Below are 15,086 nucleotides of genomic sequence, written 5' to 3' on the forward strand. Positions count from 1 at the left end.
TCCTTTTAGGCTCTGCAGCCTGAACTCTACCTTGCTTGATGGGGCCCATCCACCCCCTTCTGGCTCCCCTTATATACCCTCCTCCCTGGACCTTGCCTTCCAGCCTTCCCCAACCCCACTTGGCTGTGCAGGCTGCAGGCTTTGCTGGGGATGCCCTTCCCATTTGCATTGTTCAGTCTCAGCCAGGATGTCTCCCATCTGCTGCACCTCCTTCACCTGTGTGTCTTTCTGTGAAGGGCTTTCCATGCTGAGCTCACACTGAGAGTCTTCCAAACAGAGTCACGATTTTCCACACACAGATGGTTCTGCCCCAAGAATCCCAAGTTCCTGGAGAGCCCAGAGCCTGTCCCAGAACAGGACCACAGTACCATTTATTGCTGGAATAACTGAGAATTACCCAGTGTGACAATGTCTTTAATATGGAAACACTGGAAGCTGCTTCACTGGTTTCTTTAAGGTGACCAGTACCTGGGAAACAAGGGCAAAGTGACCCTGAGAGATACAGGAGGAAGCCAGGCTGTCTCTGAGGAAGGTCTGCACTGTGTGCCTCTGGCATTTTGTCTGGAAGTGACAAAGCTATAACAGCCCATTGAGATGCCCTGGAGTGCCCCCTCCCACTTTCCAACAGAAAGTCAAGTTGGAGAAAAGGAAGAAAGAGGGAAAACTCTTAATAGAATTCACTAAGCCCTGCTCTGCCCCAAACAGCCAAACCCATGTCCCCATGCAGGATGTAGATGCAACCACTGTGTCCATTTTACAGATGAGAAAACTGAGACCCTGAATGGTTCAGTAACTGCTAAGTCCCATTGTCGAGAGCAGGCAGATCCACAATTCCCACCTAGCCTGCCTGACTCCCACCCCACACTTTTTGCTCCATAACTCACTACAGTAGTGGGGGCTAGGGGTAGAGGGCAGGGAGGGATGCTATACTTAGTACTTTACAAATTACTATTTATGATGACTTTACCAGGAGGCCTTTCAGAATTTGATGTTGAGCTTTGGGAGGGAGGTCAGGGCTCAAAGAGATTTCAGTGTTCTATGCGGAGGGATGAGAGTGGAAGTAATGGGGTTCAAGTTTGATGTTTACATGGGGTACAATGTCAAGGGGCTCGAGGAGAGAGGAGCCGGCAAACTGAGCACAGACCATATTGTGGAGGTTGTGGCTGCCTGGTCATTCCCCTGGAGGCAGCTGGGGAGGGTGGTCATTTCTGGCCATGTTGAGGGTGAGCTTCCTGAGGGCCAGTCCAGGAAGTAGTGGGTATATGGAGAAGTGGGAAAAGGCAGATGAAATTGGCTTCAGAATGACAGTTGACACCATCGGAGCAGAGGAGGTGACCAAGGTCAGTGGCAAAGCATGCAGATGGTGAGGATTGCCAGGAACACCAATATTTAAGGGGCAGAAGAGGAGAAATAGGTGGAAGAGATAAGGAAGGTGTGGCAAGGCAAGTAGGAAGCAGTGACACAGAGTCATGATGGATGGATCTGGGAGAAAAGGTGGGAGTTACCCACTGGGTCAGTGGTCCTGAATGCTCACAATGACAGGAGTGTTTCTGTTGGGGTTGGCACCATGAGACTCCCTGATGACCTCAGAGAGCATACAGGGAGTTTGAATCAAGAGGGTATGATCAGTTTTACCCCATAGAAGATTATAGTCCAAAACTCTGAAGAAGCCAGACTGCTTGGGTTCAAATCTCAGCTCTTCCCCTTGTTACTTGTGGAACATGGGACGAGTCACTCCAGGCCATCTGTGCCTCAGTTTGCTCATCTGGAAAGTGGGCATGGATAAGATCAGTGACCATGTTGTGGGGTTGATATGAAGAGTTAATGCATGCGGAGTCATGAGAATGGGGTCTGACTGTCAATCAATAGTAGTTGTTAGTAGATTTTGATAATTAGCCAATTATCAGGATTTAAGCTCTTTGGAGAAAGTTAGAATTTGGGGATGAGGTAGCTGCCCCCACTTAACTGTGGGTGCTTAACTTCTGTTTCTTTCCACTATAGGTCTTCCTCAGGTTCCAAAGACAAAGAGGCCCCTCACCCCATAGAGCCCAAGAGAAACTTGACTAGTGAAGGAGCCTTCAGGAGCCCTGATGCAGACTCTGAAAGGTGACTCAGTGCAGGGACCGGAGCCCATGTGGCCCCCCCATCCAAGGTCAATGGATGGAGCTGGGACCAGGGCTGTTCCATTCCTCACTGTGTCCCCAGTGTCTGGGGTGCAGGTCCTCAATAAATATCTGTTGAAAGAATGAATGAATGAAGGAATGCATAAAGCCTGGAGAGTGGTAGGCCCCTGCCAAGATCCCTCAGGGAGCCACTTGGACAAAACTCTAGAGGAGGACAAAACTGTAGGCCAGGCCACCCCAACCCCAGCCCTCAACCCAACCTCATTGTGCCTTTACTCTATGGGAAGCAACCCTGTGGACAGTCACGGCAAGCAAGGCCACTGAGCTGGAGATTTAGGGAAGTCAGTGATCAAAGGATGCGTGGGCCCTTGCAGAGCATCTCACAGGCACTTCCAGTATGGCCTGTGGACAAAGGGAGATGTGGAAGGGGTGCAGGGATAGGAGGAAGAATGATAGCAGCGAATGATGAGTCCAGAGGGCCTGGTTGTGCCCAACATCATGCAACCATCCAGCTCACCTCTCCCTGAAGCCTAACTAGGGGAGCCTGGGTGTGGTGGGCAGGGGCTGAGAGTTGGGCATGTCCTCAATGAGAAGCTGGTAGCTGGTAATGGAGAAGAGCCCACAGGCTTGTCCACCTGCCATCATCTTCTTATTGTGGAACCTCAGCCCTGGGCTCTGTGGTTTATTAGTGGCCCCAACCGTTTTGCCCTTTGTTCTGTTGGTCATCCCCCCGCCCACCTCCCATTGTGCCCCCTTGCTCTGTTTCTTGGCTCCACTTTTGCTCCCAGCCCATCACGTTTGGAATGAAAGCTAAAATAGTGCTGGTATTATCTTGGCTTCCATTGAAGCAGTACAGGATGGCAACTGAAGGCCTGGGCTTCTGGTCCTTGAGGACTGCTTTCAGGAAGCCTGAAAGTGTGGGTCACTCAGTCGTGTCTGACTCTTTGCAACCTCATGGACTATATAGTCCATGGAATTCTCCAGGCCAGAATACTGGAGTGGGTATCCTTTCCCTTCTCCAGGGTATCTTCCCAACTCAGGGATCGAACCCAGGTCTCCTGCATTGCAGGTAGATTCTTGACCAGCTGAGCCACAAGGGAAGCACATTAAATTAATTTATGTTAATTTAAGTAAAATTAAATTAAAGCCAATTTTTCCAGTGGTCATGTATGGATGTGAGAGTTGGACTATAAAGAAAGCTGAGCACTGAAGAATTGATGCTTTTGAACTGTGGTGTTGGAGAAGACTCTTGAGAGTCCCTTGGGCTGCAAGGAGATCCAACCAGTCCATCCTAAACGAGATCAGTCCTGGGTGTTCATTGGAAGGACTGATGTTGAAGCTAAACTCCAATACTTTGGCCACCTGATGTGAAAAGCTGACTCATTGGAAAAGACCCTGATGCTGGGAAAGATTGAGGGCGGGAGGAGAAGGGGACGACAGAGGATGAGATGGTTGGATGGCATCACTGATTCAATGGACATGGGTTTGGGTGGACTCTGGGAGTTGGTGATGGACAGGGAGGCCTGGTGTGCTGTGATTCATGGGGTCGCAAAGAGTCGGACACGACTGAGCGACTGAACTGAACTGAACTGAATTAAATTACATCAAATCAAATTTACATTAAATCAAACCCCAGTAAAGCAGCAAATGTTTCTTTTCCCATCCAGATCAATTGTACAGTCAAGTGATGGCAACATGGGATCGGAACCCATGGGCTCCCCAGCTGAAGACTTGGTTGGAGCAGACGTCAGCTCTGGGAGAGGAGGGTGAGCTACCCTGGGGAGGCCAGTGGCCCCAAGTTGCTGATTCTTTCATGTTCCTGGTGACAGTCCAGGGTCAAGCCTCCACAGCTGCTTGGGTTGCTGGGAGCAGAGCACTGCTCATTTTCCATAGTCCTGCCCACCGCTTCTCCCATCTCCAGCACTCCCACCACCACCACATCCTTTGTCCCTGGACTTTCCACTCCTGAGATTTACCTCTCCTTGAATCTTGCTTCTTCTCCTACTCTCTTCCACTGGCTCTCAAGTTCCTCCCAAGTAGGCACAAGGTAGACATGGGGAGCTAGGTTGATCTGTGGGAAGGAGAGAATGATGGGTGAATCACTGCCTTCTTGATTCTTAGCTGAACTCTAAGGGCAAGCTAGAAGGAAGTCCTTCATCTCTGCTTTTTCCATTCCCTTCCAGAAGCCCCAAAGCCTCCTCCCTAGCCCCACCTTCCTCCGCTGGCCAGCTCTGTTCTCAGGTTCAGTGAATGGAAGAGCAGTGGCCCAGAGAGAAAAAGTGGGAGACGAGTGTATCCACCTGGGCTCTGATTTCTTGGATTTGGATGAAGTCAGGGCCCATTTTCTCAGGTGACTTGTGGAGTGGCAAGGTCCCACCTGTCCCCAAGTGGTTCCAAACCAAGCATAACTCTTCCTGGGGGGAAAAGTCCAGCTGTGCAGATGTTGCGGAGATAGTTCAGCTCCAAGCTGTACTAGAGCCCTCATGGTTCAGAGCAGATGGCCAGAGAGGAATAGCAAAAGTGATGCTTACAGAGAGCCACTAAAGCACTTGCCAGCCAGCACCCCTGCCCTACAGCAGTCTGTCCGAGGAGGGACTCCTCTGCTTTCCCAACTGGCCCTCTCAGCTGCCCCTACTTGTCCGAGCCCACTGGGAACCCCCTGCCCTCCCTACGGTTACTAGTTTGCAACTGATGCCTGAACCCTGACCCCCACTTCCAAATCAGGAGCACAAGCCCACCTGGAAGAGGATGGCAGGCTGGGGCCTCTGGTGCCAGGAAAGCCCATGGGGCCAGGGCCTTGGTTCTCTGAGCTTCCCCTGGTGGGGAGGGCTGTGCAAGAGCCCCACACCCGCAGCCAGTGTCATGGTGCTGGCCAGTATGGTCTTGCAGTTTGACACCATTCTCTGGTCCAACATTACTGGACTTGGTTCTTGATTACTTCATCTTCGGATATTTATCCAGATCATCCTTCTTGTGCATGCCCCGTGACAAGTTGAAGTCTTTGATTTCTGTTTTCAGTTTCCTTAAAATGAAGCTGAACCTCATATTAACTTGCAGAATTATCTGAAGAATCTTCTAGATTTTTATGACTTTTAATGCAGTGTTTTACACTGTCTCTTCTATAGTTATTTTGACAATGACTGTTAAGAGACTTACTTTTATGAACTTTCCAAAGAAAAAGTTGTTTGCCATGAACAAAAAAGCACTCTCCTTTGCAATTCACTTTCCTGAGTTTACTTAATAATTGAAGTCAGTGATTATGGTGGATTTGGGAATAAACACAAGGTGGAGTGTGCAGGCTACTACAGGTGACCAGGTGCTCCATGCGCCCTGACTTTGCGGAGTGCTGTGATTCATGCAGAGACAGAAAACTCAGCCTACACCTGGGAAGGCTGCATAAGATAGCACCCACTGAATCTGTATCAAATTGACGGGCACAGACAGACTGCAAACAGTTGCTGCTTCTACAGATAGCCACAGGGCCCAGTAATAATCACAGGAGCATTTTAGCACATGTTAGGGCCCAGAGTGATGCTGAAGCTGAAGCTCCAATATTTCGGTCACCTGATGTGAACAGCCAACTCATTAGAAAAGAGCCTGATGCTGGGAAAGATTGAGGGCAGAAGGAGAAACATTGAGGGCAGAAGGAGAAGAGGGCATCAGAAGATGAGATGGCTGGATGGCATCACTAATGCAATGGACATGAAATTGGGCAAACTTCAGGAGATGGTGAGGGACAGGGTGATGCTGGGAAAGAGTGAAGGCAGGAGAAGGGGATGACAGAGGATGAGATGGTTGGATGGCATCACCTACTTGATGGACATGAGTTTGAGCAAGCTCCGGGAGTAGGTGATGGACAGGGAAGCCTGGCATGCTGCAGTTCATGGGGTCACAGAGAGTCAGACACGACTGAGTGAGTGACCTGAACTGAACTGAGGGAGGCTTGGCGTGCTGCAGCCCATGGGGTCGCAAAGAGTCAGACTGACTGGGCGACTTAGCATACTCGCACACACACTGTTCTCAGAAAACGTATGAGGCAGACACAGTTATCACCCCATTTCAAAAGGCACTCTCTTGGGGAAAGTAGACATAAAGACAAAAAATCCTGAACCAAGACCAGGCTTGGCCTCCTTCCACAGGCCGTGCTCCCTTCCTGGCTTCACCCCTCGCCTGGATGATCAGGAGGTGCCCAGTGCCAACTCACAACCTCGCAAGCCTGCACCAACAACCACCAGGTAAGGGTGGGCCAACTGCCCAATGATCAACCTCTTTGCCTCTGGCACCTCAGGTTCCCCCTCGCACTTCTCAGCTCTATGACATCTTCACATCAGGCAATCACCACAGGACAGGGAAGCCTAGAAGGGGCCCTGACATGGAGGTTAACCCACCCACCGGGAGCAGTGGGAGAGGAGGTACAGGTGATAAGTCAGGTGACCCAGACAACTTAGCACATAGCCACAGGGACTCAAGCTGAGGTGGCAGGGAAGAACACATTTGGAGGTGGAGCTTAGAAAGAGACCCTGCTCTGGAGGAGTCAAGGGGAAGAATCCCAGGGACAGCCAGTAGAGGGCTCAGTCTCAGGGAGCCTTTGGAGGTGGCTGGGGAGGTGCAAAGGTGCAATGGGAAGAGGTTGTACATTCCCAGGCTGCACACTTCTCTGCCCTATTTGATCTACCAATCCACCAGTGGAGAGAAGCCATTTTGCTATGGATTTGTGGAGCATTTAGTAAGTAAAGATATTTCTGGATTTCCACAGAGCCCCAGGAAATGTAAGTCATGCAAAGATGCTGGAACCCAAAACTAGCAGGACACTTCCCTAGGGAGTCCAATCTGGTCATGACCAGTGCTTAGTCTTGAACCGGGGTTTTAAGGCCACAGCCAGGGCTCACAGGATGCTCTAACTCACAGGAGCCTTTATTGGCACACGTAGGTCCCCCTTTCCTGTGAGAATGCAGCCAGGAAAGGGAAGACCCGGGCCCCCAGTATTCTTTAGTCTGAGGCTTCAGCAGGCCTGTGTGCTTCCTCCCTCAGCTCTGATGCCATTTCGGCCTCTGCTATCCTGGCCAACAGGAAGAGCAACAGCCTGGCAGACCTGGAGGATATGGAGACAAATCCAAAAGGGTAAGGCATCAGCCAACAGTGCTTCTGTGGTGGAGAGATGCAGCTCAGGTATGCATTAGCCCTTGGCTGGGAAGGTGAGATTAGTGATACCTACTAGCCAAAGGGACATGGCAAGGGCTGAAGCTCCAGCTACACACCTCTGGCCTGTGCCTCCGAGGCCACAGAGCCTCCCAGTACACCTTGTTGCATCTAGCCAGGAAGTCTTCCATAATCAGGAAGTCACCCACTCTTTCGGTCAGCACTCACTTGGATGGCACCTGCCTTGTCCTGGAGGTTGGAGCACACAGACAAATCCCAGCCCAGACTGGAATAGGGGAAGTGGGGCCGAACACAGCCTTGTGCAACAGATTATTTTGATCTGAATTTTGAAAGGTGAATAGGAATTCTCCAAGCAAAGGGAACAGTATATACATAAGGCTCCAAACAACCTGGTATTTACCTGGCACTGTATGTAGCTGAGTGTGGAACAGGTTTGTCACAGTAGGCATGGGCTGACTGGCCTTTTAGTATCAGATATCAATAATCACAACAGCTACTTCACTTTGGGGAACCTCCTGTGTGCACAGACCTGTACTTAGTTTCTCATACAGTCCTCTCCACAACTGTGAGCTTTGCACCTAATTATAATGAAGAACAAAGGACTAGAAGTCACATCGCTGTGACTCCTGGGAAGAACAGTGCTCTGAAATAAAGAACCAGGTTGCTAAGATAAGAGAGTAATGGTGGTGAGGAGGGTACTATTTAGATGAGTGGAGTAGGGCGATGACTCAGGAGAGCTCCTCTAAGGAGAAGGAACCAACAACTGTAGGAAGAGCAAGGAGAAAAGAACTGGAGATGGGGAAACAAACTAAAAAACACTGACGTGGGAACACACTTAGCAGGTTCCAAAGCATCGAGTAGCTGGAGCCAACCTGGTGAGGGGGATCAAAGATGGAACTGGGCCCCGGTAAGCCATGAGAGGGAGACTGCATCTTATTTCAATTTTTAAGCCAGAGAGGGACATGGTCTGATTTAGGTGTTTAAAAAGTGAGTGAATTCCTGCAACGTCACACCTCATTACAGCTACTTTTTTTTACATTTGTCACCCCTACATAAACCACGATGCTGGGGGTTGGGTGGGCAACAGATCTCTAAGGTATGAGGCCCTATTATGTGAATTTTTTTGTTTTGAATTGCACTGAAAGTTAACAGAGTGAAAACAAAAACTGACACCTGTTACCAGATTTGGGAAGGGTTAAAGAGGACCCTCCTGTGGGTCTCGGTTCTTGGTAAGGAACCAAAGAAGAATCTGAGGTCTTACCCAAGGCAAAAGAAAGTTTATTAAGGAAAAAACAGAAAGAACACCTCAACTGAGACATGGGCCAAGCCAAGAGAGGCACTGGCAACAGAATGATGAAGTACAGGGTTTTTTCAAGACAAAGGGCTTTTACATATTCACCTAGGCCAGCATGGACTGACAGTCTTGATTGACAGTTGGAAGTTGCCTAACAACAGATTCTATCACATTCTTTCCCATAATTGTCTGTTATAACAATATATGTGTGTATAGATGTATGTATGTATAGAATATTTATGAACCCTCACTGGACTCCTGGATGCCTAAGGTTACTTGAGGACACACCTGCACATCAAGGGCACATGTGCCAGAATTGAAAAAGCCCCTGTGGGCTTTGTATGGACTGTATGCCTAGGGCACATGTGCTAGAGCTGGAAAAGTGTGGTTATTTTGTAGCGTATTGGTGAGCTCTCCTCGGACACAGTGGCACACGTCTGGGGTGGGGTTTAGACATCAGCTTGAATTATCCATTATCTTATGTAATATTCCTCAAACCTAGGGAAGGATCTTGCTTCTTGCTATGCAATTTGACAGTGGAGGAAACAGAGGGCTCCTGTAAAGAGCAGAGCTACGGTTAGAGCTCAGATACGGCTAACTCTGGGCTTCCCTTGTGGCTCAGTGTAAAGAATCTGCCTGCAATGCAGGAGACCCAGGTTCAATTCTTGGGTCTGGAAGACACCCTGGAGAAGGGAATGGCAACCCATTCCAGTATTCTTGCCTGGAAAATTTCATGGACAGAAAAGCCTGGCAGGCTATAGTCCATGTGGTCTCAAACAGTCGGACATGATTGAGTGACTAACACTTTCACATGGTTAACTCTAGAACCAAGGTTTGCAACTACTTTACTCTGCTTAAAAGTTTGCAAACTCAAAACAAACTTTATTGATCAGTGTATCACAACTCTGGCTGCACTTGATAACCACCTGGGAAGTTTTTGTTTGTTTTTTTAAGTATCCAGAACCCATGCAGAGATTTAGACTTAATTGTTCTAGGGTACTGGTTCTGAACCCGGAGCATTTCCTCCACCTCCAACCGCTTGGCAATGTTTGGAGACACTGTTGATTGCCACAAATGGGAAAGGGTGTTACTGGCAAGTAGTAGGTGGAGACCAGGGATGCTGCCCAATGGCCGACAGGGCACAGGACAGCTCCCATCAGTTATCCAGTTCAAAATTTCAATAACGGCGAGATCGACAAACGCTGTCCTAAAGTTGATCTCTACGGAGTCAGAAGATACGGGCTTTGAAGAAAAAACGGCGCACACACAACCGTCGCTGCAGGTATCCGAGCAGTTGGCGCAGAACGTATGGGCCTGCACATGCGCACACCTGCACACCTTCGGCTCTAGGCCAGCGAGAGGCCTTCCCGCGTGCGCCTGCGCGTGCGTGCCCCGCGGGGGGATGTGGGAGGGAGTGAGCGTATACGTCCAGATCCTGTGCGCCTGCGTGCGCTGACATTTCCTGCGGCCGTGTACTCGCGTCGCGGTGCTTATCGGGAAATGCGACAGTCCACGGTTCGAAATGACTACCCTGGGCGAGAGAAGCCTTGGCGCGGTTCCCGCAAACGCCGCCAGATGGCGCGCGAGCATCACAATTCTGCCTGACCTCCCATCTTGGGAGCTTTGGGCTCTCGCTGCCCATCCCTCGACGGCCTGGAGGATCTGGGTGGTCCCACCGGCCTAGAGCTGACGCAGGCCCCCTGAACCCGAGTGCATCATCACCACGGTGCAGGCGGAGGCGGGAGAGAGGAAGGGAGCTGGGTGCCAGCAAAGATCCAAAGGGGTTGTTTGGCGAGCTGCCCTGGTGGTCTCTGGACGCCAGACGCTGGTCTTCAGAGCTAGCCGCGGCCAGGACCTATGGACACGAGGGGAGGGCGGCTCGACCCTTCCACCCCGAGGGACCCTGGGCGGACCTGCCAACTCAGGGTGCTGGGGCTCCGTGGGGAGAGGACGTCATTATCAAGAGGTCAAGGAGGGAGGTGAACCGGTTGGGTGGTCCAGTCTGCACAGCAGTGCCTTTGTCCCAAAGTTGAAGAACTGCGCTAATCTGACTTTGGTTTTGCTTCATCACAGTACATGACAGGTACAGGAAGAGGTGGTATAGTGTAGTGAGCATGTACTACTGTGCCTGGGCTCTAATGTAAGCTCTGTCCCTCAGTTTCCTTACCTGTAGAATAGTGGCAAAAATACATCCTACCACGCAGGGCTGTTGTGAGGGTTAAATGGTTTTGTGTGTAGGTAATTTCCTGGCACAAAGTACTACATACATGTTGGAGTCTCGTTTTATTAAAAGTTAAAGCTAAATAACCAGCCCCAGACGAATACCTCTTTCCACCAGAACTATTTAAGGACATGCGGAATGCTGGCCCCTGCTCCTCTTTTCCAGGTTTATTGGCCTGACTTCATTTAATGAGACACAGAGTCGCTCACCCCTTCCCCGTTAAATTTTTGTCATTAGACTTTACATCTAAAGCATATGCTGTTTTCCTCTGTGTTGCAAGTCTGGGCTTTTCAGATTTATGTTCTCTCTGCATTAGAAACAGGTGAACTTTAAGCACATGTATTCACTGTGGACAGCTACTGTCAATCATTGGCAGAGTCTTATGGAGGTTCCACAAGAGTGGAAGGAGCTGTTGTCTTCTATGTGAAGAACATGACTGTGTCCACGGTTGGCAGTAGCTGGACTAGGCTTCCAGATTTTTTATCTAGTTACAGCCAAAAGTATTATAATACCTTTACTATCTCTAAACATTTGACTTCTAGGCAATTTATGAGGTGCCAGGAGGACTTCTGGGTTGTTATATTGCTCAGCAAGACTTCTTGTAACTGTTTTACTAAAATTTATTTTTCATGGGTCAGGCGGGTTATACCTTCTATAATTGTAGTGACTCTGCTCTGAGGCCTAGGGCAAAGCAGCTTTATTCATCTACTTGTCCCTATGTCACAGTGGACATTCAAATTGATCTTTGCTGAGAATCTTGGCTTTATTCACAAACTTGGTGAGGATAACTTCTGTTATCATAATTCTACTGGAGCCATGGGTTGGTACAGGACTCTGATTAAGTAAAGTTAGCTCATGGGGTTCTCAAGGCAAGAATACTGAGAACTAAAGAGCTTCTTGATAAAAGTGAAAGAGGAGAGTGAAAAAGCTGGCTTAAAACTCAACATTCAAAAAACTAAGATCATGGTATCCAGTCCCATCACTTCATGGCAAATAGATGGGGAAACAATGGAAACAGTGAGACACTGTTTTTTGGCCTCCAAAATCACTGCAGATGGTGACTGCAGCCATGAAATGAAAAGATGCTTGCTCCTTGGAAGAAAAGCTAAGACCAACCTAGACAGCATATTAAAAGCAGAGACATTACTTTGCCGACAAAGGTCCTTCTAGTCAAAGCTATGGTTTCTCCAGTAGTCACGTATGGATGTGAGTTGGACTATAGATAAAGCTGAGTGCTGAAGAATTGATGCTTTTGAACTATGGCATTGGAGAAGACGCTTAAGAGTCCCTTGGACTGCAAGGAGATCAAACCAGCCAATCCTGAAGGAAATCAGTCCTGAATATTCACTGGAAGGACTGATGCTGAATCTGAGGCTCCAATACTTTGGTCACCTGATATGAAGAACTGACTCATTGGAAAAGACCCTGATGTTGGGAAAGACTGAAGGCAGGAGAAGAGGATGGCAGAGGATGAAATGGTTGGATGGCATCATCGACTTGATGGACATGAGTTTGAGCAAGCTCTGGGAGTTGGTGATAGACAGGGAAGCCTGGTGTGCTGCAGTCCATGGGTCGCAAAGAGTCAGACATGACTGTGAGACTGAACTGAAAGCTAGCTCAAGGGTTCCAGAGTCAGGAAACATGCTCTTTAGGCCTTTTTGGTTTGTCGTTGACTCAAGCCTATATGTCATAGGCAAAGGTGGGATGAGTGTGTCAGGGTATTCTGCTGGCTAAGGGAGTGGCACTATTGGAGAAGAGCATACTCTCCAAAAGTTATGAATTCCACTCCTTTTGTTATTCCAGCTTGAATGCAGTGAGTCTGCCTACTATGCAATTAACTTCCATGAATAAAGAGTCCCAAGGCTGGAGGTAGCTGGTGGTATGATCTTCTTGCCCTAATATAGCCCTACTAGCAATTGGAGGCAGGCTGCTGATTGGCAGCGTTGAGTTCAGGATGGACCAGGATCAAGGTGATGGTGAACTAGATAGTCATTTTCTGGAATGCTAGGCTCATGTTCTCAATAACCTGACTCAGTCTTGGCCACTGGCCTAGTGGGTGTATGACATCTTTTGTGCCTGAGGCCATCAGGCACGAGCACCATCACACAGGATGTGGAGGAGGCACCAATGATGAGAACAAGGCCCTTGGAAGCATGCCAGGATGGGGATGGTAATGGGAGGGATGTGCAAGTATAGGTGTGATGTCAGGCCAGGAAGGATGGAAGATCTCCCAAAGAACTTGATAATGAGGACAGCTGGGAGGCCACTGCCTCCTTGCTGGATTCAGAGGGTGGTAAAAGCATCTGGGCTCAGGCTTCATCTTATACAGGGACAGCCTTTGTCAGCTGGAGGGGAGCAGCGGTGCTGGGGTCCTCCTGAGGAGGACATGAGCGTTCCCTGAGGTGGGGGCCATGCCAGGCTCCTTCCCCGCCCCCTCTGGGAGAGGAGCCTGCTATGGTCACAGGAGGGGATATGGATGTGCAGTGGATGACCCAGGACTCATTCTTCTTCAGCACCTTGGTTGTTTTTGAGGAGAAGAATGTGGTCACCAAGGTGGGAGAGACATGGCAGGGGAGGCCTGGAGTCCTGCAAGATGATCAAGGAGACCCAGCTGCACCCACCCAGCAGTGCACAGACCCCAGCACCTCGGAGCAGAGCAGTCCCAGAAATCCTGAGCAGCGCCTGGAAGTGGACAGCCCGGCCAACAGGTAAGGCTACTCTGTGCTGGGCTCCTGATAGCCTGCCTGAACTGGAGTTTTGTCAGGGGCCATGACCAAGGTAGGACCCACTTTTGCCCCACATCCATGCCAGTGCCTGGCACATTGCACAACCTAGATACTCAGGTTCCTGCCTGGTAAATGCAGTTAGAACGGTGAGTCCCGGGCATGGAACAGTGTCAAGGGGCTTCCTATGGCAGAAGGAACTGAGATAGAGCCTGTGATGGGGGCAGTCATCTGTTCCCAGAGTTAAGAAACCCTGACTAATTTCTTGTGTGTGGAGGAGGAAGGAGGTCTCCCAGAGTATAGGAACACCACAGGTCGGGGTGAGGGTGGTCCCAGGTAAGATGAGGGCTATATATGTGTGTAAAAAGGCTCTGACAGAAAATTAGAAAGGATGGCGGAAAGGGAGACTGTGAAAGAGTACAACAAGGTGAAGCAGAGAGAGAAGGTCACAGTGACAGGGAGAAAACGGGAGAGTGCAAGCATATTAGAGAGTTGTCCTGATACTGACAGTAAAGGTGGGGGTGGGATTATGGTTGGCGATGTGTTGGTGTGTGGTATGCACGAGTGACAGGGCAGGTGTAATTGTCACTAGAGGTGACCTTGTGGTGTGGGTGTGAGGTGTTCAAGTCAAGGCTTTCCTGATGGCATCTGCCTGGCTGAACATTACATTCGTGCCCTATAAAGCTTATGGATGTGCTGACAGATGGTTGAAACAATATAGGTTTGCATTGCTTGGAAATTTCATGGAGAGCAAATTAAAGGACTTATCACTTCTGCAGATCAAAGCAAGAGAGAAATGCTAGAAGGGAAATGCTAGAGTGTTTCACCAACCAAGGAAACAGGGAACAGTAGCTGTGGCTCCTATTGCAGAGACAGATAAAATAAAAACTTAAAGCTCAACACTGAAAAAACTAAGATCACGGCATCCAATCCCATCACTTCATGGCAAATAGATAGGTAAAAAATGAAAACAGTGGCAGATTTTATTTTCCCTGAGCTCCAGAATCACTATGGATGGTGACTGCAGCCATGAAATTAAAAAACACTTGCTCCTTGGAAGAAAAGCTACACAGTGTATTAAAAAGCAGAGACATTGCTTTGCTGATGAAGGTCCATGGTTATGATTTTTCCAATATTCATGTATGGATGTGAGATCTGGACCATAAAGAAGGCTGAGTGCTGAAGAATTGATGCTTTCAAACTGTGGTGCTGGAGAAGCCTCTTGAGAGTCCCTTGGATAGCAAGGAGATCAAACCAGTCCATCCTAAAGGAAATCAGTCCTGAATATTAATTGGAAGGACTGATGCTGAAGCTGAAACTCCAGTACTTTGACCACCTGTTGCAAAGAGCTGACTCATTGGAAAAGACCCTGATACTGGGAAAGATTGAGGGCAGGAGCAGAAGGAGGTGACAGAGGATGAGATGGTTGGATGGCATCACCGACTCAATGGACATGAGTTTGAACAAACTCCGGGAGATAATGAAGGACAGGGAAGCCTGGCATGCTGCACTCCACGGGGTTGCAAAGAGTTGGACATGACTGAGAGACTGAACAACAATCTTCA

At 49.2% G+C, this 15,086-nt stretch overlaps 1 protein-coding gene across 16 annotated transcripts in view; it reads left to right on the forward strand.

Annotated features, from left to right (window-relative positions):
- Window positions 1-15,086, forward strand: part of ZNF185 (zinc finger protein 185 with LIM domain) — a 66,883-nt gene that overhangs the window by 24,673 nt on the left and 27,124 nt on the right. For 11 of the 16 annotated variants that reach the window (XM_055437818.2, XM_055437801.2, XM_055437808.2 and 8 more), the window contains 5 exons: window positions 2,002-2,106; window positions 3,791-3,889; window positions 6,263-6,358; window positions 7,155-7,244; window positions 13,312-13,506. In XM_055437818.2, the coding sequence (XP_055293793.2) occupies window positions 2,002-2,106; window positions 3,791-3,889; window positions 6,263-6,358; window positions 7,155-7,244; window positions 13,312-13,506 (585 nt within the window). The remainder of the gene's footprint in view (window positions 1-2,001; window positions 2,107-3,790; window positions 3,890-6,262; window positions 6,359-7,154; window positions 7,245-13,311; window positions 13,507-15,086) is intronic. The other 5 variants (XM_055437811.2, XM_055437815.2, XM_055437814.2 and 2 more) reach the window with 1 other exon arrangement.

This window comes from Moschus berezovskii, chromosome X (assembly GCF_049115385.1).
Source record: "Moschus berezovskii isolate FMDL1 chromosome X, NW_MosBer_1.0, whole genome shotgun sequence".
Lineage (NCBI taxonomy): Eukaryota > Metazoa > Chordata > Mammalia > Artiodactyla > Moschidae > Moschus > Moschus berezovskii.